The 23,874-nt window shown below is 39.9% G+C and overlaps 1 protein-coding gene across 2 annotated transcripts; it reads left to right on the forward strand.

Annotated features, from left to right (window-relative positions):
- The first annotated feature begins 437 nt into the window (after positions 1-437).
- Positions 438-22,451, forward strand: LOC110976736 (BTB/POZ domain-containing protein 10-like). Of its 2 annotated transcripts, none has more exons than XM_022230286.2 (11): positions 438-670; positions 7,135-7,220; positions 10,305-10,457; positions 11,570-11,857; positions 13,892-13,994; positions 14,563-14,683; positions 15,610-15,707; positions 16,770-16,869; positions 20,467-20,577; positions 20,753-20,806; positions 21,408-22,451. In XM_022230286.2, the coding sequence occupies exons 3-11, from the start codon at positions 10,363-10,365 to the stop codon at positions 21,653-21,655; spliced, it is 1,218 nt and encodes a 405-aa protein (XP_022085978.1). In that variant the 5' UTR covers positions 438-670; positions 7,135-7,220; positions 10,305-10,362; the 3' UTR covers positions 21,656-22,451. The 2 variants fall into 2 exon arrangements, with proteins under 2 accessions (XP_022085978.1, XP_022085979.1); XM_022230287.2 differs by lacking the exon at positions 438-670 and adding an exon at positions 6,309-6,457.
- The last annotated feature ends 1,423 nt before the right edge of the window (positions 22,452-23,874 follow it).

Consider the following 23,874-nt stretch of genomic DNA (forward strand, 5'->3'; position numbering starts at 1 on the left):
CAGCAGGAGCGAACTTACAAACCACCAAGGGGTGTGGGCATGAGCATAAACCCAGGGGACTTTTTCCTGGTTAGAAAAAAAATTAAGGCAAATTAAGATGAATTTGTCTTACCAACAACCACAATGTATTCAATAGCACTCAAAAAGGGAGAATATATGTAATTTCCATGGCCGGGCAAGTCGTTCCCCCAGCCACATACATTATTACACGCCCACACAAATCCCCATCTGCCACACCCTCCAATTTCTGGTACAAAGTTCCATCGCGGGACGTAAGGCATGGTAATTTCAAGCATCTTGGTTATTTTAAGCAACTTTTCTCGTTTTCTGGCCTTGACTATTAGTCCCCCCCACCCGTCATCATCGGCCTCGGCTCGGTACGTACGCAAATTTGTACGTGTGCCAGAGAGGGCGCTATTGCATTGCGTCAGCTGCATTTTATTTCGTGAAGTTCATGTTGATTCGCCACCGTCGCTTCGGCCTTCGTAGAATTATGCTAATTTGCCACGTTTTGTCGTTTTACCGACACGATGTGTGTGAAAGATCAGCAAAAGTGTAATGCTGACTTTGTGTTCCTATGTCAAAATCATGTCTCATCTTGGAAACACGTGATTCGATCAGAGGAACCATCGAAGTTCTAACGTTAGTTCAGAGTTGTCACTCAGTTGTGGTGAGTTGGGGCAAATTTGATTTGTCAACGTGGTCACTTGAACTGTTCCTTGCTCTATGGTTGAATAAGGCTAACTGAGCAAGGCAGCTCAGACATTCACTGTCATAGACAGGACGAGTGCAAGGTGGATACAAAGATTTTGTCCCAGACATGATTTAGGATAGGGTCAGAGTTAGACTAACCGTACTCACAGTCATCAGGTCATGATGGTTGGTACAGTACATCAATATGTACATTGCGTATGTATAGGGCGTACACCTTTATGTACATGATGACATGAATTATTGATGTACTCTAACGTTACATTGTATGGACATGACGAATGCCATGGATGGGTGGTGTGAACTACTTAATTATTCCTTGTTTGATGTTCGACATTCAATGTTGAACGAGTAGCCGTTTGATATTTGAATGTTGAATAAGTAATGCACCTGTCAATTGTAATATCTGAAGCACCAGAATCAGGGGGCCGACGACCCAAATCGCTACAATCTTTCTTTGCGAACGTCTCAGAAATAGTTATGGAAATTCATCCAATAGCAAAATTTGTTACGCGCTGTGTGGAGACGGGGCAGCCATTGTACAACCCCGGCCAAGTCCCTGCTATCGTCCCGGGTCAGCGGGGCAGCCATTGTACAACCCCGGCCAAGTCCCCGCTATCGTCCTGGCCGGCGGGGCAGCCATTGTACAACCCCGGCCAAGTCCCTGCTATCGTCCCGGGTCAGCAGGGCAGCCATTGTACAACCCCGGCCAAGTCCCCGCTATCGTCCTGGCTGGCGGGGCACCTTTTTTTTGGACATCCCGGGCTACATTTTCGAAAGTCCCGGGTCCCCCGGGCCCAGGATTACAAATGACAGGTGCATAACCACTTGAAATTCAGGATGCATATCCCTAAGAGCAATGGAGTGCAAAAGGCATAGAAAACAAACTGTCATGACTGTGCCAACTACATGTACATGTATCGGTACATTTCAGGGCTTGTTTGACCCAAAACAACGTGAACAACCCCATGCGTACATGGATACATGTACATGTGAATGGACGTGCATGGTGGTGGAGTGTGTTTGGGGTCCTTTTGCACTCCATCGCTGTTAGGGATGTGCATCCTGAATGTCACACGGTTACTTATTCAACATTCAAATGTCACACGGTTACTTATTCAACATTCAAATGTCACACGGTTACTTGTTCAACACTGAATATCAAACGTCAAACAAGGAACTACATGTAACTTTACAGTTCATGGATGTACTGGTAGGCCATGTACATGTAGGCCTACTGTGTGTTTGACTGACATGACTGATGGTCTTGAAAATGTTAGGCCTACCCCCCAACTATAGCATAAGTCCCAACTGTAGTGCTGCCCAACTATTGTTGACCAATGTCTGTGGGAAATGTCTCAACATTATCCAAATCAATGTGTCTCACACTTGACACAATTCATCTAAAATGTGGCACTGTATCTGTTCATCTAGCCGTATGACCAATGACATGACATTTGTAAGCAATATGACTTTGGCACATGCTGGGCACATCATGCACACAGGGCTTCTCTGCTGTAGTTGGGCCGGCCCAACTGTAGCACTCTAGTTGGGGCGGGCCCAACTATAGTTGGGACTGACGCTATACATGTAGTTGGGGCGTAACAAAGACATGATGATTCACTGAAATAAACTTAAAAATCAGGCCTACATGTACTTCAGTGTACGTTTAGCCCGAGTAACTACTGTAGCATGACTAGGACTCTGCAAATCACCTCATTTAACATTTGGGCATGTTGGACATCAGGCTTGTGCGAATCCACACTGGAATTGGATAGAACTGATTCCAAATTTGGAATCGGAGTCACGATTCCACGTTTTTACGGAATCAAATCCACACCACTGCCGAGTCCGTAACCTCGAGGTCTGATTCCGGGAACAGTCCAGCAATTCCAAAAGACTGCCCTATAAAATGATCCATTGATTTTTTTAAAAATGTGTGGTTTTATGCCAAATCAATGAGCCTAAACCGTGCGGCTTTATTTTCGTTGCCAAAAACTGAAGTCTGTGACGAGACGTGGCCCACATGCTTTGCAGAATTGCAGCGGCACCATGCAGTACTCCAACCCATTTGTCTGCAGCACGCCGATGGCCCACTGTTGGCTGCATGCCAATTGTGACTCTTTAACATGCTGAGCATTTGGGTGCTACATGTACATTGTGAGCGATGAAATCTACATGTACATCAAGTTTTTCCCACTTGCCAAATTCCTTGCAATGAAATTTCTTGTTGCTGGTTACCCTCTATTTCTTATTGGAAACTCGATTGTAACATCTGAGAATAGACACCAATTAGAAACTCATTCCTTGGAGTGTTTATTACTTCCAAAAAAAAAGTCTTCCCCTGGACCAACGATGCATTTTAATCTTCAAGATCGAAGCAAACTGTGGTGGAAAAAGTAGGCCTAAATGTACATGTACTTCGTCACATGTATATTACAAAAATTTGCTCAGAAATGAAAGAAAACCCTGAACAATGCAGCCCTTTGCCTGACATTAATTCTCCCTTTACCATGAAATACTCAAAATACAAGTAACTGTTGAAGCATTTGAAAATTCCCATGATGCCAGCTTTTGGAAAATTCCCCAAATCCCACAAAGTTTGACATAAATCAGCGGTCCGAAGTTGTTTAAAGTCAAACATTTCCAGGGTTTTCCAACTAAACTTAAACCATTCACAAGAAAGAGAAGCTGGTGAGATCGGCAATGGCATCAGCCCAGGTGGAGATCGGTGTTCAAATTCATGCATGTTTCTAATAGTCCTGCATGCATTGACAGCTCTCGCTGGTGCACGAACGTATGGACCTGTGGCTGTGGGCCGACTGCAAGCATTTCTTTGCGGATGCTTCGTGTTTGAGTCTGAGATACATGTATGCACCATGATTACCATCATTCACTCTGCCAAAACACCCAATCTTTATTCTTTGACTACTTTTCATCCTTCATTTCTGCCATGAAGAAAAGAAATTCTACTCAACCTGTTGAGTGAATTGAAGGTCAAATGAGCAATGATCAAAATTTCCCATCTCTGCCTTGGAACAAGACTAATGGCCTCGGGTTGAAGCTGGTAGTGGGCATACACATAGGAAGAATGTAGCTTTAGGCATGTTCACCAGCGATTGCACGAACAAGCCACTGACGCAAGTGGTGCTCTGTGGTGTGCAAGCAGTCCAGTTTTTGATGGAATTTACAATCGAAAGATCAAGAAAACTATCATAGTTCATCGTCGGTGGAATAAGGTCACATTTTTTGGGACTTTAAGGGAAAAAATATTTCTTCAGTACGTTTTTGGCAGCATGAAAATAAAGGTGCATGTACATACCTTATGTTTCTTTCTTGTGAAATATGCATTTTAGAACTCATGGTCACTTCTACATGTATGTAAACTGGAAAACTTGAATGCCGGCGGGCTATGTAGATTGATAATCTTTCATGTTTCTGATGCAATAAAAGGGGATAATTTTTAATGACACGAGTGTTTAGGAAACAACTTACAAGTGCATTGTGCATGTAATCTCGGGTATACTCAAATGGCATTCGCACATGTAAAAATTGGAATCGATTCCAAAAATGCTGGAATCGCCCAACGCTGTTGGACATGGTCATCAGTCATGGCAGTAGTACACAGAGTCCTATAACCTGAAATCACTCAAAATGTAGCTCGTACCTTGAGTACCTACTTTTAGAATTCAAAGTCACTGCTCCGTCACTACTTATGTGACTTGGAGCCAATGTACCTGAGTAGTTACACTACATGGGTTTTTTAATCGAACTTTTGAGGTGAATGATCTAGCAGCTTGAACTCTGCTTTTCAAGCAAATTTTCCTGTGAGAGCAAACTTGAGGTACCTATGTGTAGCTCCTAAAATGGGTATAACAGGGGTGTCAGAGCACGAGACCAAATATTTTCTTAAAAACTGAGATTTGTACTCAACACTCTCTTGTTTCCACCCAACAATGATTGCACTGTTCATGCCATTTGTGTTTATCACATTTGGCATGTGTTTGTTCTGCACCATTTGTGGAGGTGAGGGACTTCTAAGATCATGCATGTCACGTGTCTCAATGGTATTAGCTTACACGTCACGACGGTCGCACAATGAAAACAAGTAAAGATGCCAACCCCCGCCACCGAAAATGCATGCACAAATGAACGAGCTTGCAATCGACAGAGATTATTGAGAACATCCAAAGATTGACAGATGACATAGCTGACAAAATTATGTATCCGACAATCTCATTTACCAAGGGCAGGAAGGTCACGGCCAGCAATCACTGTTTCAGCGTGTTACTTTTGGAAATGAAAAGGTTATTTCAACAGAATCTTATGCTGCTTTTCTGCATGAAATTTGAGAGGGAAGTAAAACCTTTCTCCCAAGAAACGAGCATTGGTGAGGCTCTAAACTTGTATGTGTATGTGCTAGCTTACCTTTTTCTTCAACTGTATCTGCCTTGAGCAGAAGCATCGGTTGAAAAGATCCACGTTGGTGGGGGTTCATTTTGAATACGTGTAGCAACACGACCATGCATGTAACATGTACGTGTATATATGCCAGAGTCATTGGTGATCCAGTGAAGTGCTGTTCCCACCACAGGAGCCTCCGTTGCTAGGAAAATTGTGCCCTCTCTTGGTCCCGCATTGGGCTCACTCGTAGACTCCTCATTCATTTTCATTTGGTTGTCTCCTTTGTATTACATTTTTCTAGTTGAAAGATTTCATGAAAAAATTTGAAAAATGAAAAAATGCTGGGATGTGTTTTAATCTTTGCTCTGACACAAAATGTGAAATTTCATGCCATTGGCAAGTTACATGTACTGTAGTAAGAATTGCATACCTTTTCACCATGTTCACACAAATTTCAATGTCTTATTTCACGATAGTCAAAAGGGAAAAAATACTTGAGCCTTAACCCTAATACTCCTCAATCCTTCACCTCTTGGAGGACTGAGGAGTGTTAGGGTTAATGCAGGTCAGCAAAATTCCTGGCCATTAAATGTTAAACCATAGAGCTGGGTTGTAGCTCTATGGTTAAACTATGTACAATAGTGTATTGTCATGATTGTTGAAGAGAAACGTGGACAGGCAAAATTCTGGTTTCCTGTGCAGTGTACATGTAGTCAATACATGTATGTACCATTTTTTTGTAAGGAAACAATCTCAAACAAATATCATCCAGTACAATACATGTACATAATACATTGTACATTGTATTTTGGTTTTGAGTAAACAGACTGAATTGCTGATTGTCGTATTCATCAGTCATGCTAATGCGGGGTCACTGGTGAATTTGATGCAGTTTACAGTACAGCATTCAATGTATGTACATGTACACAGAGTTTTGATTTTACAAGACCCTGCCGTCCCCGTTCCTGGCCCCTGTGTAGGAAACTTCAATTGAATACTTGGGAGTTGAGGTGGGTCTCTGTGTCATTTTGGTTAACCTAAAACCAGAATAATGCTTGCACAAAGCCGCGAGGTGTGCATGATTCAGAGCAGTCCCACAAATGGTGAGTTCAGGCCCGTACAAAAGCTGGCATTTGTGACCCGATAAATTGAGTCAGTGATGTGTGAAGCATTTAGTCTGGCGATAAAGGGGAAGAACTTTGCCACACGTCAGCAGAAATAGTGAACTGACATGTGCATGTACATGTACATGTACTGGTACCTGTAGGCAGACATACATGCAGTACAGTGTACATGTACATGTACATCAGTATATGAATAAAGTCATCTGGAACTGTCGCATGTAAGTATGTAAAATATATGTGTATATTTTCAAAGTCCACTGAGTCCACACTTTGCCATCGCGCCCTACATTACAGTAGGTGGACTTCTTTTGTGCAGAGGTCCCCACTATGTATTGTATGCCAGGCCTGCACAATCCAACAGGCTTGATCTCTCACAAGCATTTCACGTACATGTACTTGCCTTGTTGTACAGTATAAAATGTATAATGCTATGCTAGCAAGACCACAAGAGAGCATGGTGTGATTGTATGCTATTGTATTTCTACAGCATACATGTGGAAGATTTTTTTGTGAAATATAAACCCTTAATTTTCACCTTTGGCTACAAATCCAATTTTAAACCAAACAATGAGCCACATGCACATGTTTAAGATAAAGATTACATGTACGGAGTAACTGAGAGTACCAAAGTGTGACATCGTTTTAAACCAGGAAGTTTAGCTTACACGAATAGAGTATGCGCATCTTTGTTCACGCACTTGTTCTCGCGCTAATGCCTGTTACACACGTACATGTACATAAGTAAGCGTGTGATGCAGTCACTTTGTTAGTCTGTAGATGTATGGTACGGTGTAGGTACATGTACATACATGTATACATGTACATGTATGCTCTTTAATCAGCCGTGAACCAACAGTTAAATAGAGCTTCAGTTTTCATTGCATTCTCTTTACAGGTATATTTGGCATCAAGAAGTCGTGATTCCCGATTGTACATGTAATTGGCTGCCTCTCCAGAAGTAGAAGTTCCGGACATCAAGAGGTTTGTCTGTACATGTTTTTGTACATGCACATCAATTTTTTAGCAGTTACATGTACCGTACATGTAGCATTGGTTAGATAGAACCAGTATATTTGATCAGTCAAAATGCAGGTACATGTACATTGTGTTACATGTGTACATGTACAGTGTATGTACATGTACACATTGTTTTTTTATTGCACCTGTGCATGTACCTCTGCATGTACATGTAGACATGCTGCATTTACATACAGTGCCTGCAATGTACGAATACTCATTGGAAGATCCAGGGGACCAGCAGGGGGGGATGTCCGTTCCCCCTCCTCCTGGAGCAGAAAGAAATTACATGTATACTCTTGGAAAAGTCATGAGAGAAAAAATGGGATTTGTTTGCACGTAAATCTGTTGTCTATCCCTTTTTTCCTTTCCAAAAGCAAACAAAAGCCTTAGAATGTACATGTAGCCTCACCCCTCAGAAATGTTGTCCACGTAAATGAAAGATTTGTTAATTTTTTTTTGTCTCCCAAAAAATTGGATCTGAATCTGCCTGGTGATTACTCCATACATGTACCACGAGAACATGATTTTCTTTTTGAATTCGGTTGCACTGTACCCAGTACATGGGTCATTCCAGATATTAGGGGTCCAAAAGTGTGACATTTTTGTGTCCCTGTTACATCTGACCTTAGTTATTTGATAAGGAAATATCACCGGAATTGATTTCAAACTACAATGTATTGCAATTTGTTTGGCAGGCACTTTGCCCTGCCTGTAATTCATTACTCTTGGAAATTAGAAAATGTGTTCTGAACTTACAAAATCACGTCAGATGCGACAGGGACACGAAAAAAATGAACCCCTAAATTACCCACGTACAGTGTACATGTACCGGTACATGTACGTACGTCTACTAAAGTACTGCATGTTGCCTTGCCCCAGAAAGACTGTTTTGGCAGTGCATCGTGGGAAGCAGTTGACGTCTGCACAGTTGTATTCGAAGGTGCTCAAGAACTTCGCAGTTTCATGTTTTGGCTATGCAGTGACTTAAAAATCTGTGTAACAACAATGTACATGTACATGTATGTGTGGGACTATAAATTTGCATTGGTGTGTCGTGTACATGTACATGGGGGTACATGTATGTGTGGTAGAGGAAATATAGTACCTGGTACATGTACTATCCGAGCAGACGTGCCCCCATACATGTCCTACAACTGCAAGGACGCATGTACAGTACATGCACAGATAATTCATTTCGGCTCTTTTTCAACTACGTACATGTAAGTCCAGTTGAAAACTGCAAATGGTCTTGTTCCTGAATTAGCCATTTTTTAGCTTGTTCCTGAAATCGGTGCTCTAAATAGCTGAATGGAATGGTGTCAGACTTTTTTAGGACTTTTGTGGGTCCCAAGCCCTCCCTTTTTTTTTTCTAAATCTCTCATAAAACACTAAAGTTCGTTTTTATCCCAAATTTAATTTTTCTCATCAGAGTATACGGGTAATCATTTGTCAGGGAATTGACTTTATTCCTGCACAAAACCTCTCAAGTTGAAAAATGAAAATTTGCAATGTACATGTAACTTACCGGTACATGAAGCTTTCAATTTCAATATGGCCGACTGAAGAATAAGGCTCATGCATACATTACATGCGCTTCATTATATTTCTAATATGTAATACATTTGCTACCAGTACAAATGGGTCATTCTATAAATTTGGGGTCTGATGTGTGACACATTTTTCTGTCCTTTTCACATTCGACCCGTGTGATTTGACAAGGGATTTCACTGAAATTGATTTCAATTTTTGTTATTTTTAAACTAGTTTTATTTGTTTGGTTGGTAATTTGCATTACTTTAAAAAAACAGGGAGAGGATAAAACTTGCTTCAAGATTTATACAATGACCCATGTACATTTGGACATGTACATTTAAATGCAGGGCATAGACTCTGAAAAAAAGACACAAAAGGCTTCTGGTACATGTACATGTAACCACAGAACAAAGAATGTTTTCTGGCATCCTAACACTGGTGCATCACTTTACATCATGATACAATGACCCATGTACATTTAAATGTACCTGGTAGTGTATAGACTCTGAAAAGAAGATACAAAAAGCTTCTGGCAACTTAAAAAACAAAGAATGTCTTCTGACATCCCAACACAGGTACATCACTTCATACAAAACCCAGTGTCTTCTATAGGCCTGCATAATGTACTACCACACGTATACATACATGTATTTGTACAGTGTACATTCCTAAAAGCTCAGTTTCTGCAAGTTTACGGCTTATTTGTTACAGTGAATGCTTTCAAGTGAACTGTACGTAATTCCTTGACTCCTTGACCTTTAAAAAAAACGCATGCACTTACATGTGTAAATGATATTACAGATCTTCCATGTTAACGTGTACCGGGTATGTACGCCATGCAGGTACACTTTAGAGGTACATGTACATGTATGTAGTACACATCAAGCCATGAGCTAAAAATATTTCCTGCACTTCTTCAGACTGCACTAATGTTTGACTAATGAGATTTTTTTGTATTACAGTATAATACATGTACATGTATACATGTACATGTACATGTTCTGTTGCCATTACTAGTTTGTGTGCTTAGTGCATGTTGGAAAGTGGGCTGATGAAGCGCGTTTCAAGCATTGTTTTCAAGGTGTCCAGATATACATGTACATTGTACATAGTACACTTACATGCATAGACCATTAATACAGTACACCATGCACATACATTTACCCAATACTTACATTTTTCAAGTTTTGGCGTGAATTTCAAAGTATCTGAGTGCACATTTACAAGTACTTCGTATGACGTTTGTCATCTCAGCTGACTTATTATCATGCTAACCTGTCAATAAAATATTTATCCTCATGGCACTTGTGCATTTTTGGGTTCCCTCCATTCATAACAAGCATGACAAGTAGATGTCATAAAAAGCTCCTGTGTTTGTTATGGAGCACATATACACAATAGTACATGTACTTCAGAAACCTGAACATTTAGCCTTCCCCAGAGAATAGGCCAATGGAAAGACCAGACTGACAATTTGCCCGGTTTCCTGCCTTGTTGGTATTTGTTCTGCAGGTGTCTACGTTGCATGTGAGCCAGCCATTGGTCCAGCCGGCTTGCTGCGGTTGCTTTAATGGCATACAGGCAGCTCGGTGGCGTACCATATAATGCTAGTAGTATAGACAGTGACTCAGATTCCTTGGATAGTGATCGTGGCTACACTTCACGGTGAGTCAGTGGAACATTTCAAATTTTTGGTAGAGGTTGTAGAGTTTCCACCTATTTACATGTATACGCACTATTTGCATGTGTATTCATTTTTGGCCTGAGTTGAACTCAGCCGAGAAAACAAATGCTTGTGTGGTTTGGTAAGACGTACAACTATCAGGACCACCACATTTGAAAATTTGGTCAAAGTAATTAACACACCAAAGGCCAAATAAGTATAGAACAAAGATTTTTGGTGTTTGTCATCAATGGATGTACATGTATTGCATCATGTTTTCTGAGAGTTACACACACACAGCTCTACATGTACGTAAATGTACAATTGTGTGACTGTATGCACCTATGCATACAATGTAATGTCATTGAAAAAGTAAAGTTTCGTCAGGTTGGACAAACTATTTGATATTCATTTCAGGTCTAGCCCTGTGCTTACCTTTTATGTGTAAATATTTACCACATTTTGGCATGTTTGTAGACTTTTGAAGAAAACTGACACCATTTTGTAATAGTCATGATAGTATGAACCTATATGTAGGGGTACATGTACATGTGCATGTAACACACCGCTACATGCACGTGTACGTGTACAGGCATTTATGTTTTTTGTAGATGTACTTTGGGATGTAGCCCCTGAAACGTTTTATCTTACTGTACACAGTTACATGTATACCTGCATGGCTTTTGGTTAGATCTTAGAAAATGGTAGTCTTAACAAAAAGCATGTTACATCTACCTACATACCGGTACATATATTTACGTTCATAACAAGGTTTGAAGAAAATTGAAGAAACAAACAGAGTTTTCTGGAAATGACTGCTGCAGTGAAAAACTGATCTTTAATATGAGATGAATTCAGATAATCTCTCAATAGGTCAAGGAAATTGCATGCAGGATAGTCAGTACCCCAGTTTACCGGTACATCTTTGAACATCCAACAGAAGGTTTTGCTCTTCTGTACCACATACTTAATTGTTCCACTTTTCCTTCATCAGGATTTCTTGAACATTTTGCCTTGACATCATTGATTTTAAGTCTTCTTGGCTTTCAGCCCAATAAGGCTACGCGCATCGGCGTTGCACTTCATGTCTTATTCCTATCCCTTGTACATGTAGTTGTTCTCATTCCTGTGTCTGTGCAAACATGGCTGATAAGTCCAGCAACACGTCACCAACCCACTCCTGTTTGAAGCCGACCAGCGAGAGCAAGGCCCCGACGTGCCGGGCCAGCAACCAGCCCCGCAACAGAGCACGCTCAGTCAGCGACATCGACAGCAAGGGCGGGATGCGTAATCACTGCCCCTTTGGCAAGCTTCCAGAGAGGGTAACCCTGATTGTCGATCACACCCGATTCGTCGTTGACCCCTCGCTGTTTACAGCTCACCCCAACACAATGCTTGGCAGGTTAGGGCTATTTGAACATCATATAACTTTTTTTTATTCTACTTGAAATCTGTTTGAGTGTCCTGTGTTGGTTAATAATGCTATTCAAAGAGTCCCTCAAACGGCCGTATGTTTACTTAGTAAAGGTGGTGAAGCACAAACTTATGGCTGTAGTCCTTGTAAATTTACAGAACCAATGCCCACACACCAAACTGAGCAGTTTTAAATTGGTGAGTTTCATTTTGTTTCGACACCTTCAACTACCAAAGATCGAGCACCTGATATGTCTGTAGTTGATCTATGATCAATGAACTTTGAAAGTTGGAAATATCACCCAAACAAAATGGGTGTAATTTGTTTGTTTGTTTGTTGGGGTGTTTGTTTGTTTGTTTTTGAAATATTGGAGGATATCCGTTGTTCTGCTATAAATACAGATATACACATTTACACAAATTTCATGCCAAAATGATGGGCCCCTGCCAAAATGCTGTAGCTTTAAGTGCTCTTTCAAAATGAGGAAATAAGCTCAAAAGAAGTGAATCACCATGACTCAAGACAGTAACTCAATACAAGTGGGATAGCTGTCATGGTACATGTAAAGTAAAATCTCGATAACTCAAAGTCGGTTAACGGTGGTTAACACATAACTCCGCTTAACTCGAAAGAATAATTAATGTCTGCCGAAAGAATAGGCTTTTATGTACAAAAACATATCCGTAACTCGAACTGCTTATGTTGCCGGATTCGTTTACCTCAAAGTTTTGTGTAGCAGATCCAAAAGAAACCGCCACCAAAAAACTTCCAGAAAGTGTAAACAGAACGCGGGTTCTAGTTATGAATCATTTCTGACACGCACTCTTAGTATCTTCACACCGGAACACCTGCAAGTACGCTACAATGATGATCGATCTAGACACGTAACCACTCTGTGACCACAAAACCCGACTTGCAGGAATTGGCCCAATTGTTACCGTGGGCCCATTGTAGCCAGTGCGTCGACGGGCCAACTAATGGCTCTTTGCGTTGGCTGTGGCAATGCATTGGACATCTTTGTGTATGCCGCACGCGTCACTCGTACGGAAGTTACGTCTGGCCCAACTGCTTGTGCTCGCCCGTGCGATGGCTGCCCAATTAGAGTCACAAACCACAGCATGCTCATACGCAGTGGACCAACCACGTGACTGCAACGCAGAGCTTTTGCGTAGCCAAATCTCACTCCTAAAAAATAAACTAAAGTTTGAAAATAAAGAACAAAAACAGACACAAATAGCATTTTTGTTTTTACAAAATTTTATTGAAGCGCAAAAAGGTGCGCCCTCATTTGATGAAAAAAGTTGTCTGACTCATCGGGAAACCCCGCCTGAGTACTAGTATGCATGTGCAAGGCACTGCATTGCGGTGCGGTATTAGAAATGGGACCACCACAATGCGTCACACACGCACAGCGCAAAAGAAAGATTTGCCACACAAAGGCACACAGTTTAAATGATTTGCAGTACATGTAATTTGCGGCACCAAAGTTTAAAATAACCACGTCATTTCAAAAGTTTTCGTAGGGAGATCTACGGTAACTGCGCGTCAACGTATAGGTACATGTTATGATACACTTTGTAATAATGACTTAACTTCAAAAGAATTCAGGACCTTCTTTTAACTCGAATTTCGGATAACTCAAATTTTTTGCCCATCCCCCAGAGATTCGAGGTATCAAGATTTTACTGTACTTGGATAGTGGAGCATATACTACAGGCAATACAGGTCATTATCAGTGTTGATTCAACACCTAGTGTCACGGAAGAATGTACTCTTGAACTGCAGAATTTACAGATATTGATCAGTGTTGATTTAACACCCAGTGTCACGGAAGAATGTACTCTTGAACTGCAGAATTTACAGATATTGATCAGTGTTGATTTAACACCCAGTGTCATGGAAGCATGTGCTCTGGAACTGCAAAAGTTACAGATATTGATCAGTGTTGATTCAACACCTTACCCATTGTCATGGAAGGCATCCGTGTTTCAGTTCTAACAGGTATTTTCTTTTCAATTTCAGAATGTTTGGGAATGGCATTGACAACAATTTCACCCGACCCAATGAGAAAGGAGAGTATGAGGTAGCACATGGCATTTCATCGGAGTTGTTCAGCGCAATTTTAGTAAGCTCTGTAATTTACATCCCTGATCAGGCCTGTCTTTCTTTCATCTATTTTATGATGCAAGAGTAACCATTGCCGGACTAAAACTATCAAACTACTGCCTTTAATGTACCATTACTGGCTGGCTGACCACCTCAGTAGGTAACAGCATTGTTAAGAAACATAAAATTGGTAAAAAAAATACTGTTTATTCGGGCATTTTCATTAAAATGCAATATAGATTTAAACCTGCCAAAAGTTTTAAACTAGACGATAAAATACAGTGAAATGCTCAGGAGAGTTTAAAAATTTAAAATAATATTAATTGTAAATATTAAAAGAAAAATTTGAAATTATTCATTTAAAATTTTTCTACTCTCCTGAGTCACCAAAAGGCATACATGTACATGTAGATCACTCAAAACCCAAACAAGAATAAGGCAAGAAAAGACAAAAAGTGGTTGACAATATACATGTAAGTTGACAAAGAAAGTACCTTTGAATTCATGGATTGTGGATTTAGAAAGATTCTAACCTGGAATGCCTTGAGAGTCTTCATAAATTTGATGTGGTTCCTTTTCTTCTATAGGAGTACTACAAGGGTCGACCTATACGATGTCCCCCCAGTGTGTCGGTGTCGGAGCTAAGAGAGGCCTGCGATTACCTTTTGGTCCCTTTCAATGAAAACACTGTCAGATGCAAGAACCTCAGTAAGTACACATGTATCACCGAGTCCTTGCCTTGCCAAACATACCATGATTCACGGCAAGGTGATTTCATTACTCTAGTGGATTCAGGACTTACGCATTTTTATGATTTCAGGGCCCACAATCATAAGCTTTGCTTTTTAGTGGGTACCTCCACGCCCCCCCCCGGGTCAAATATATTGTTTGGAAATTGAGATTGCATGTATGCAAAATTGTGGAAATAAATGAACATCAACAAAATGGATTGATTCAGTGTCTGCAGGAATTTCAACCTCAACCATGGGCATGTTTGGGCTGTTGTAACCAGTAAGTGTTTCGGTTGCAGGTCATTGTTTTGAGAATATTGGTTATTTGCCAATTTCATAAACAATTTTGCTCTTTTCCATCCATGATTGTCAGTATTTGCTTTTGACTTAATGTATTAATCCCCCCTAGCATTCTGCACAAGCGGATGGATCTTTTGAAGGGACGTGGGGCCAATTTCATAGAGTGGCTTAAGCACAAAATTTGCTTAAGCGCAAAAAACCTGCTTCAAAACAAAGGTTACCAGCTCAAAATCTCAAAATGTCAAACTGACCAAAGACAGGTAAATACCATTCCAAAATAATATACATCACATGGAGTTTTGGCTGGTTACCTGATTTATCAAGCAAGGTTTTTTCATGCTTAAGCAAATTTTGTGCTTAAGCAGCTCTGTGAAATTGGTCCCTGATCTTTAAGTTCACCATTAGGCACATTACTAAATGCAATGATTTCCAACAAAGCTGAAATAAAATTCCTGCTAAATATAACAGTGAAGTTTTCACCATGTGCAGTGCACGACTACATTGACTGGTAGATATTTCAGCATGTAGAACCAGTGATCATAATATCAATTGTGCCATTTATATTCTGATCAATCGTTTCCTGTGTTGTTTTTGTTTCTGCAGGATGTTTATTACATGAGATTTCCAATGATGGTGCTAGAGAAGAATTTGAGAAATATGTAGAAACTCTGATTCTGCCAGAGATGGTGTCCTGCGCAAAGGTCAGTTTGATCTGGGGAAGTCAGAGGCTGTGACCATACCCCAATTGAGTCACTAGTGGTCATTGTATTACCCCCATTGGGGCATTAGTGGCTATGATTGTATCCCCATTGGGGTATCAATGGCTGGAATACATTACACTGGAATGTTATTCAGTTATTGGGTGCATTCACATAGGTCACCCTGGATTGACTGTTAGCCCCTACAGGGAGCTAATCAGATGACTTAAACAACCTCACATGTTTCTTGATTAAAAAGTGTTCCAAAATTCCAGGTGGCTATTAAAACTCTTCATAATTAATGCTACTGCCCAGTACTAATGAAAATACCTTGACTCTTTTAACACTAGTGAAGCAAAAACCTTTTTTACAAAGGGCAAATTTTCTGCATTTCTTAGACTATGCAGGCTGACTCTGGGCTGTAAGTAGGGTTTCTAGCTTCCTGCTTGAGCCCTCAGTATGATGCTAGAACTACAAATGGCTTGAGGCTAACCCATGCTGAACCTAGAGAGCCACTCAGAAGCACCCATTTGTATTATTTTGTTTATTTCTGTAATTCTTTATTCACCGGGGGTAAAGTCCTATTAGTTTTATTTCTATTCTTTCTTGGGGCCCAGGATAATGAAAAGTGTTCAGTTTTTTAGGAGGTTGGAGGAAAATGGAATCATAGAACCATGGAATCATTTAGGGGCTGAAACTTCAATCCAGATGTTGGCCTGGGTGGGATTCGAACACGTTTTGTGGAGGTGGAAGGTGAGAGAAATAAACCACTTCACCAACCTGGTTTCCCTTCCCCCAGGGGTAGTGTGGTATCCCACAGTGGGGTATCAGTGACACTGATTGTATCCACAGTGGGATATCAAGATTATTGCATACAAAGCTCTAGATATGTCTCGGTTATTCTCTGAGTGCATGCAAAGCCTCTCTTTTTGAGCCAAGAGCCCATTACCAAACATACATGTACTAAAGGTTTGTTGGTATGTTTAAGAACAGTAAATTTTCCAACATTTGGAGCTGTTTCATTCACTTGTACAAAACGTTTTCTTTGTGTTGTATATAAATTAGCGTGGCCAGAGAGAGTGCCACATTGTGGTGTTGATGGACGATGATGTCGTGGAATGGGATGAAGAATATCCACCTCAGATGGGAGAGGAATACTCACAGAGTAAGGAAGAATCTCTTTTTGGGGGGGCTGAGCACATTTTTTTTTTTCTGATGTGATTTGTATGTGAAGAGTTGAGGACCCATGGAGGTAAAGTTGCCACTGCCGGGAAGCCACAAATTCTAGAAGAAACTTTACACAGAAGATATCTAGCAAAAACAAATACAGCATGAAAAAGTTGGAACTGACTGATCTAATCCACATCTTTCAGTGGGAGGGGGGATGTTGCTCAAACTAAGAAAGGAGTAAACGTGTTGGTTGGTCTGAGACTGGCCAAGCGTACATCTCCATTCACAAACACTGTTTTGTATAATTCTGTGAAGTCTTTGTCGTTTTGCCATTTTGTGTGCCTTTTTACTCTCCGTGTTCATTATGGGCAAAAACATCTATCACTGTACACAATACAGTGCTTTAAAAGACACAAACAGGACCGTCAACCAGACTAAAATGGCCGGTATTGCCATTGGTGATTCGGAGTGGTCATTCAGCAACAAAGCATGGCTGGAATACTGGAAAATTGTATTTTGCAATAACAACAGAAACAAGACTTCTAGATGAATATACAATCAAATTTAACTCTACCATTGTGAATTTAAAATGGCTTACTTTAATAATTTGGAAGGTTCATCAAACAGCCGTGTTGGTGCGTACAGACACTCGTGCTTTACAACAACATTTCAGGCTTAGTAAAAAAATGTACATTTATTGCTCTTTATCAGTGTTTTTAACTTGCAGTTCATTCAAGAATGGTTGTTACTGGTAGCAATTTTTTCCCTCGCCAAGTATCTCTAGGCTTCAAAATCCACCTAGGGCTGACTCAATTTGAATATCTCACTATTCAAATATTCAACCTTCAATTCAATCAAATATCTGAATATTCGGCCTTACCAACTGGCAGATTGTTGATGATTTAAACCATATACAAAATCGGTTTCATTAATGCACACAAATGTACATTATAATCACTGTAATAACTTGTCACATCTAGGAGTATCTCCAGCCATGATTTAGCAAGATTAAAGAGACGAACAACATTTTTTGCCCTGTTGAAAATTTCTGATCTTTTTAATTTTGTAATGAATAATTTGTTTTTTGAGTCGTACGATTTCTGTTGCTTTTCATTTAAATCTGCTTGAAACAAGCCTTTATAGTCCAGTGTTTCTCATTTAAACAGAAGAAACTTCTTGCTTCCTCTTCATGAATTTTGCATGTGGATATTTAAATTCAGAAAATATTCGGCACGGCCCTAAATCCACCCACTTTTAGTGGAACATTAGCTTCCTTGATGACAGTTTGTACATTTTTAAATTGTGATGTCACATCGACTGCGTGTACCTCAATGGAGCCAGTGCACTTCCGAAGTACATTAGAAATACACACACGACGTATGTCATTCAAGGACTACTTTTGTTGCTGGGTTGGGCTTTATCAACTATTTTAAAGTGACAGGTTTTCAACCAACAGGAATGGATAAACTGGGTCACATACATACATGCGTTTATGAATCACAGATACAATGTATATGGTAATACATGTGTATCTAGGAAGAGAATATAATATATAGGGAAGTCCAGTCACAACAAGCCGTGTACCTGAATTACATTACTCACTGTCAGTGCACCAGGCTGCACTGAGGACTGTCTGATGAAAGCTGAATGAGCAATTTGAAATACCTGGTACTTCCCTCAAAATATGGCCCAATAGCTGTCTACTAAAGTTCAGTCTTGTGCCCGACAGACAGGCATTCAACAATTTTTTCCACACATTTTACAATGGAATCAGGTAAGGCCAAAAAGGTCTTGGTTTCTGTCAGGAGTTGGCTCCAAAAGTGGTGTGGTGACGCTTCCTTTTTTTTTACCCTCACTTTTTTTTCCAGAAATGATGATAAGGTGCGATTTCCATCACGATTGCATGCGCACATAACTCTGGCCACTACCAATATAAAATAGACTGGTCCCCACATTTTTACTATTTAAAAGCATTTTTAGCTTGTACATGTACACAGGACATAAGACCACCTTGTTTGTTTGGTTCCCAGATGTAAGTGTTTAATACAGAAATGACGTTATCTGAAAAAAATGCCCGACTAAATGTATGGGGAACTACATGTACATGTACACGGGCTCCTGTACTGTACGTATTACTCAACTGTACCCCATCAAAAATATTGAGCAGTATATTGAGCAGTAGCTGGATTCCAGTCAATTAAGCAAGTTTGGCAGCCTTTGGGCAATGTTTTATTTTTAAAAAATCTTTTTTATTTTGCCAATACACAGGTCTGCGGCGACGCGCATGCTGACCAGAAACCAGAGACTTTTTTTTGCCTTACATGTTCTTAAATGCATCCTTTCTGCTGGACAGTGCAAACAGATAAATGAATTGAATTGATTAAGAACCATATGATAAGATTTTGTACACAATGAAAATCACCTTACACTTTTTAAAAAAATAATTGACCCATCCAGAGTATATCAAACAAACAGGAACATAAATAAAAAGAAAATTTAAAGGAAGGCGTCAAAGATACAGATTGTAATGTTCAAGGTGATAATCACTTTTTATTGTTAAAATATTTGACGTAACAACTTTGCTACTACATGTACTTGAAAAGGCACCACGGTCTAACAGAATTTTTCAACCTGTTAATGCAGTTCTGAAGGAGAGGTATGGGTTTTTTTAAATATCAAAGTTATTTGACATCTCATGTGAGGTGAGAGCGGAACAAGACTGCATGGCATTGCATGCGAGGCACTAGTAAGAATTATCTTACTTTGTCTCACAGCTTCCTAACACAGTGGGTCATGATCACGTGCAGACTACAGAGTGAGTCTGGAAAAATGCTCTTTTTAGTTCCTAATCCGTTTACTTCTAGACCTGGAATAGTTATTTTCCTTTTGACTATGCAATCACATTGCCATGATTGCTATGGCTCTTGAGCTTGTCTGGTCTGTCTGCGCAGAGCATTAATTCTGACTCTCTGATACAGATTTAAGTTCAATGTTGAACATGTGGAAAAGCAATGTATTAATTTTTACACGATAATGCAACTTCAGCAGCAATAACTGGAGGCTGCAAGCTTCCATTGAGAATGACTAAAAGACCAAAGGAAGCAAAGGAGCAGAAGCACCCCCTCATCGGTTGAAAAGAGCCATGTTGGTCAGGAGTGTTCATTTTGTTTGTAGCGACGCGACCGTAACGCTTGTATTTCATAGTTGTTTGTGAACCAGCGAAATGCAGCTCCAACAGAGCAACCCTCCGTTGCTTGGAAAATTGGGCCCTCTCTTGGTCCAGCTCAGGGCTCATTATCAAAGGATCGCATAACCTCCATAAAAAAATGAGAAGAAATTTGATAGTTGAGAAACTAACATTTAAATATACATGCACACTAAGCTGTTATGAAGGAAATGTAATGTTTGTGCATATGCACAAATATAAGCTACTTGCCTACATATGACATGCCCTTTAACGAACTGTTGATTACTTGATTTATTTTCCAGAATTTTCAATTTGGTCTTGGGCAAGAGGTGTGGATTTTAAGGATCCTGTTAGTTTCTCACAAAGTTTTTGACCTTTGGCTCCATTCATACTATATTTTTGCAGTCGTGTGCAGCACCCTACTGTATCGGTTTTTCAAGTACATCGAAAACAGAGATGTGGCAAAGACTGTCCTGAAGGAGAGAGGCTTGAAAAAAATCCGGCTGGGGATTGAAGGTATGCCTTGTGTCAGACAGCGTTGGCTGTGGAAAATCTGAGCTTTTTTATTGTATCAGAAACACCTACTGTGTGAAGTCATGATTGCCTAAGTTGCCAAGAGTTGCTTTCTTGTTGAAATGAGATATTACAATTTCTACCTGGTAAAGTTAGATCATTATTTAATGTTTTGCAGGATACCCTACTTATAAGGAGAAGGTCAAGCAGAGACCAGGTGGCAAACCAGAGGGTAGGTTTCTGATGTCAATTACTACCAAACTTTGAAATCTAAAAGTTTCGACTTCAAAGCATTTTCTTATTCATGATCACATTTTCATTCCAAATTCTTTGTTTGATAAATTCTACACCATGTCTCACTGCAGGGAATGCTTGTTTTATTTGGAACGTTCCATTTTGGAACAAAGACTACTTAACGTTTTTAACGTGTTGTGCAGTTTGATGAAGGGAAGATTTCTTGGGACTGTGCCTATGGCATACACAGAAAGGTTCCCGTGCACTTTGGCATTCCCACATGCAGGTTGATCTTAGCAGATTTTAGGATGTTATCACTAGAGCATTTCAGGTTCTCTGAGTTTTGCAAGCTTCCACATGTCAGCTTATGTGTAACTAACTGGACTTTCTGCAAAGGAGAAGCTATGACTTATGAAAGATGAACAATTTTACACAGTTTTAGGGGCAAAATAAAGTAGTTTCCAAAGATAATTTCTGAATTAGGTTAGACTTCCAAATTGTTCTCTGCTCTGAAACCCTGAGATGGGGCCCGTGTCTGATCCCCTGAATGACAAGCTTGATTACTGTGTGGTCCACTCTTTGTGTTTCCTGACTTGCAGTGATCTACAACTACGTCCAGCGCCCGTTTGTGCGCATGTCATGGGAGAAAGAGGAGAACAAGAGCAGGCACGTTGACTTCCAGTGCGTGCGGAGTCGGTCCATTCCAAACCTGTCCAGCGTGGCTGGGGGAGAAGCCCTGCTGGACGGAGACCTACGCCAGGCCCCACCCCATGCTGAGGGCGTGGCCATGCTCAGGCAAGTTTTGCCCGACCCCCCAGATGGAGAAGCCAATGACGGTAATGCGTAGCTTGTAGTGTGTATATATACGTATACAAAAGGTACACTGAGGTTTTTTATAACGGAGACTGTTAATGGAAGAATGAGGGTAATGGAATATGGCAGGAGTAGGCAGTGTATGTAGTGTAAAAAAAATTCAGTAAAATTTTAGCACAAAAGTACAAGTAATGTATAAGTTTAAAAGATAGATAGCAAACACTTGATGCTGCTCCTTGAGGTTCTTTTCTTCATTTGATGCATATGATTACGGCTGAGTTCATGTCATGATGTTTTCCAGGCCCGTTTCAGCCGTGACTCCGCTGTAGACAGGTTTTGAAACTTTCTGGCTCCAGTAAATTAACCCTGATGGTAATAAGAAAAAAAAACAAATTGATACTTGAGTAACCTGTACATACCCACTTTGATTATGAATGACTTTTGGTGTTGAGCTTAGTTATGTATGAGTATTGATTTAAGTACATGTAGGTGAAGCATTACAATTTTCAGTTTTAAAAGCAATGAAATAATTGTTAACAGTTTTACAAAGTCTGTACATGTGTACATGTATATTGCTTAATGGTGATTTTCTCCTAGCCTTACACATAAATTGTTCTCATAATTTAGCCCCACACTAATAAGCATTCTTTTTAAGAGAAAAAATGGAGTGTTTGCAAATTGCTGGTGGCAACTACATCAGGTGCAACCATTTTCATAAGCTCATATGCACCAAGCATATTGTATAGGTTTAATCCTTTACAGTAAACCATCTAACGTTCACTCCCACTGGTTAAAAACGAAATCAATATAACCCCTCACATATGTTTGCACCACCAGACAAAAAGCCTGTGTAACTTGTTGGTACAAGCAGTTTTCATTTGGGGAAATTAAAAATGGGATACAGCTTAGAATAGATGGTGCTCGGTCTACTTGAGAAAAGCTTCTGTCTGTGTCAATGGCATGTAATGTGCGACTTATACCTGTGAAAAGATTCAAGCTGAGCTTTGAAAAGGGGTTAAATCTGCAATATTTAAGAATGCAATGGAATATTCTTTTGTAACTACCGTATTTGATGATTGTTTTTACATCTGTTAAAAAAAACCTACCAAGGGCCCAGTTTTATGGACTCGGTATTGTGAAATTTGAATGGTAAGAATGTAACTTTGTATGATATACCGAAACAAGTTGGTGTGTGTTATCTGCAACTGATAGGCATTAGTCCTGGATGGCATTTTGAAGTACATATAACATTTTGGGGCAGTAAAACAATTTCACCCAGGGACTACATGTAATTGATTCTGCATTCTGAAGGTGTGTTGAAGTGGGATTAGGACGAGTTTGCGGTACTTCCTCAAACCAAGCTGTGCAGGCTGCTTCATTCATTGACAAAGTTCTTGCTAATTTGAAATGACATTTGTTATGCTCATAGCTAAAGAGACATGCTTGTATTATTGCTTGATGTATTGAAGAAATGCTGCCTTAATGTAATAACCAGTTTACAAAAAAAACCAATTTTGTACTAGAGGAAAAAATGAAGCTTAATTTTTTGGAACTTTCCATTTTTAAAATACAAAATCACTTTTCTGTCATGTGCACTGATGCTTGAGAAATGGTAGAACAGTATTCCTAGTCTAAATAGCGCACACCCAGGTAAGGGTCTTACTCCCATCAAAGAATACATGTAGCTTAGTTACGTATCAAAAGTAATAATTGCTCGAGAGCAAACATGTAACTTGCTATCTTTCATAGTCTTCTCTAAAGTGTGAGCACTGAAGTTAAACTTTCACAGAGATGCTATCGTGAATACAAAGTTACTTGAGAAATTTAGCCAAAACCTGTTTGGGAACTAAGAAGCCCTAAATCAACTCAGAAACATATCTGTTTGCTTAGGAATAGGGTAGAAATGTGTCAGTTTTGATCAGCGCAGTCTAAACAATTCTTAGAATTATAATTATCTAATATGAAAGAATATTTACAAAGCAAAGATGATGGACTGTTTGAAATTTGAAGACAAAATCAACCTTTTTGCAAGTAAAACTTTTATGGTCCTTTACCTCAGTGGCCTATTTTTCTATCCACATGTGACTTTGAATATTCATGAGACTGAAAAGCAAGTGCCTTCTTGCACGTTTCATGTGCAGTTTAACTTTGAAAACAAAATTGTCCTGAATGAATGTATTAGATTGGATTACGAGTAGTCACTCCTATTTCTCTCGAAATTAACAACAGCTGACTAGCATGTTCTTTGATGCC

Source organism: Acanthaster planci, linkage group LG01 (assembly GCF_054643075.1).
Source record: "Acanthaster planci isolate LZ-2023a linkage group LG01, COTS_SCS, whole genome shotgun sequence".
Lineage (NCBI taxonomy): Eukaryota > Metazoa > Echinodermata > Asteroidea > Valvatida > Acanthasteridae > Acanthaster > Acanthaster planci.

Bases quoted from the DNA above. Each gene is read 5' to 3' on its own strand.
- LOC110976736 (XM_022230286.2), top strand. From the start codon at position 10,363: ATGGCATACAGGCAGCTCGGTGGCGTACCATATAATGCTAGTAGTATA. The intron at 14,684-15,609 runs GTAAGTACACAT...TTGTTTCTGCAG, and splicing joins TGTCAGATGCAAGAACCTCA to GATGTTTATTACATGAGATT. The intron at 16,870-20,466 runs GTAAGGAAGAAT...ATATTTTTGCAG, and splicing joins GGGAGAGGAATACTCACAGA to TCGTGTGCAGCACCCTACTG.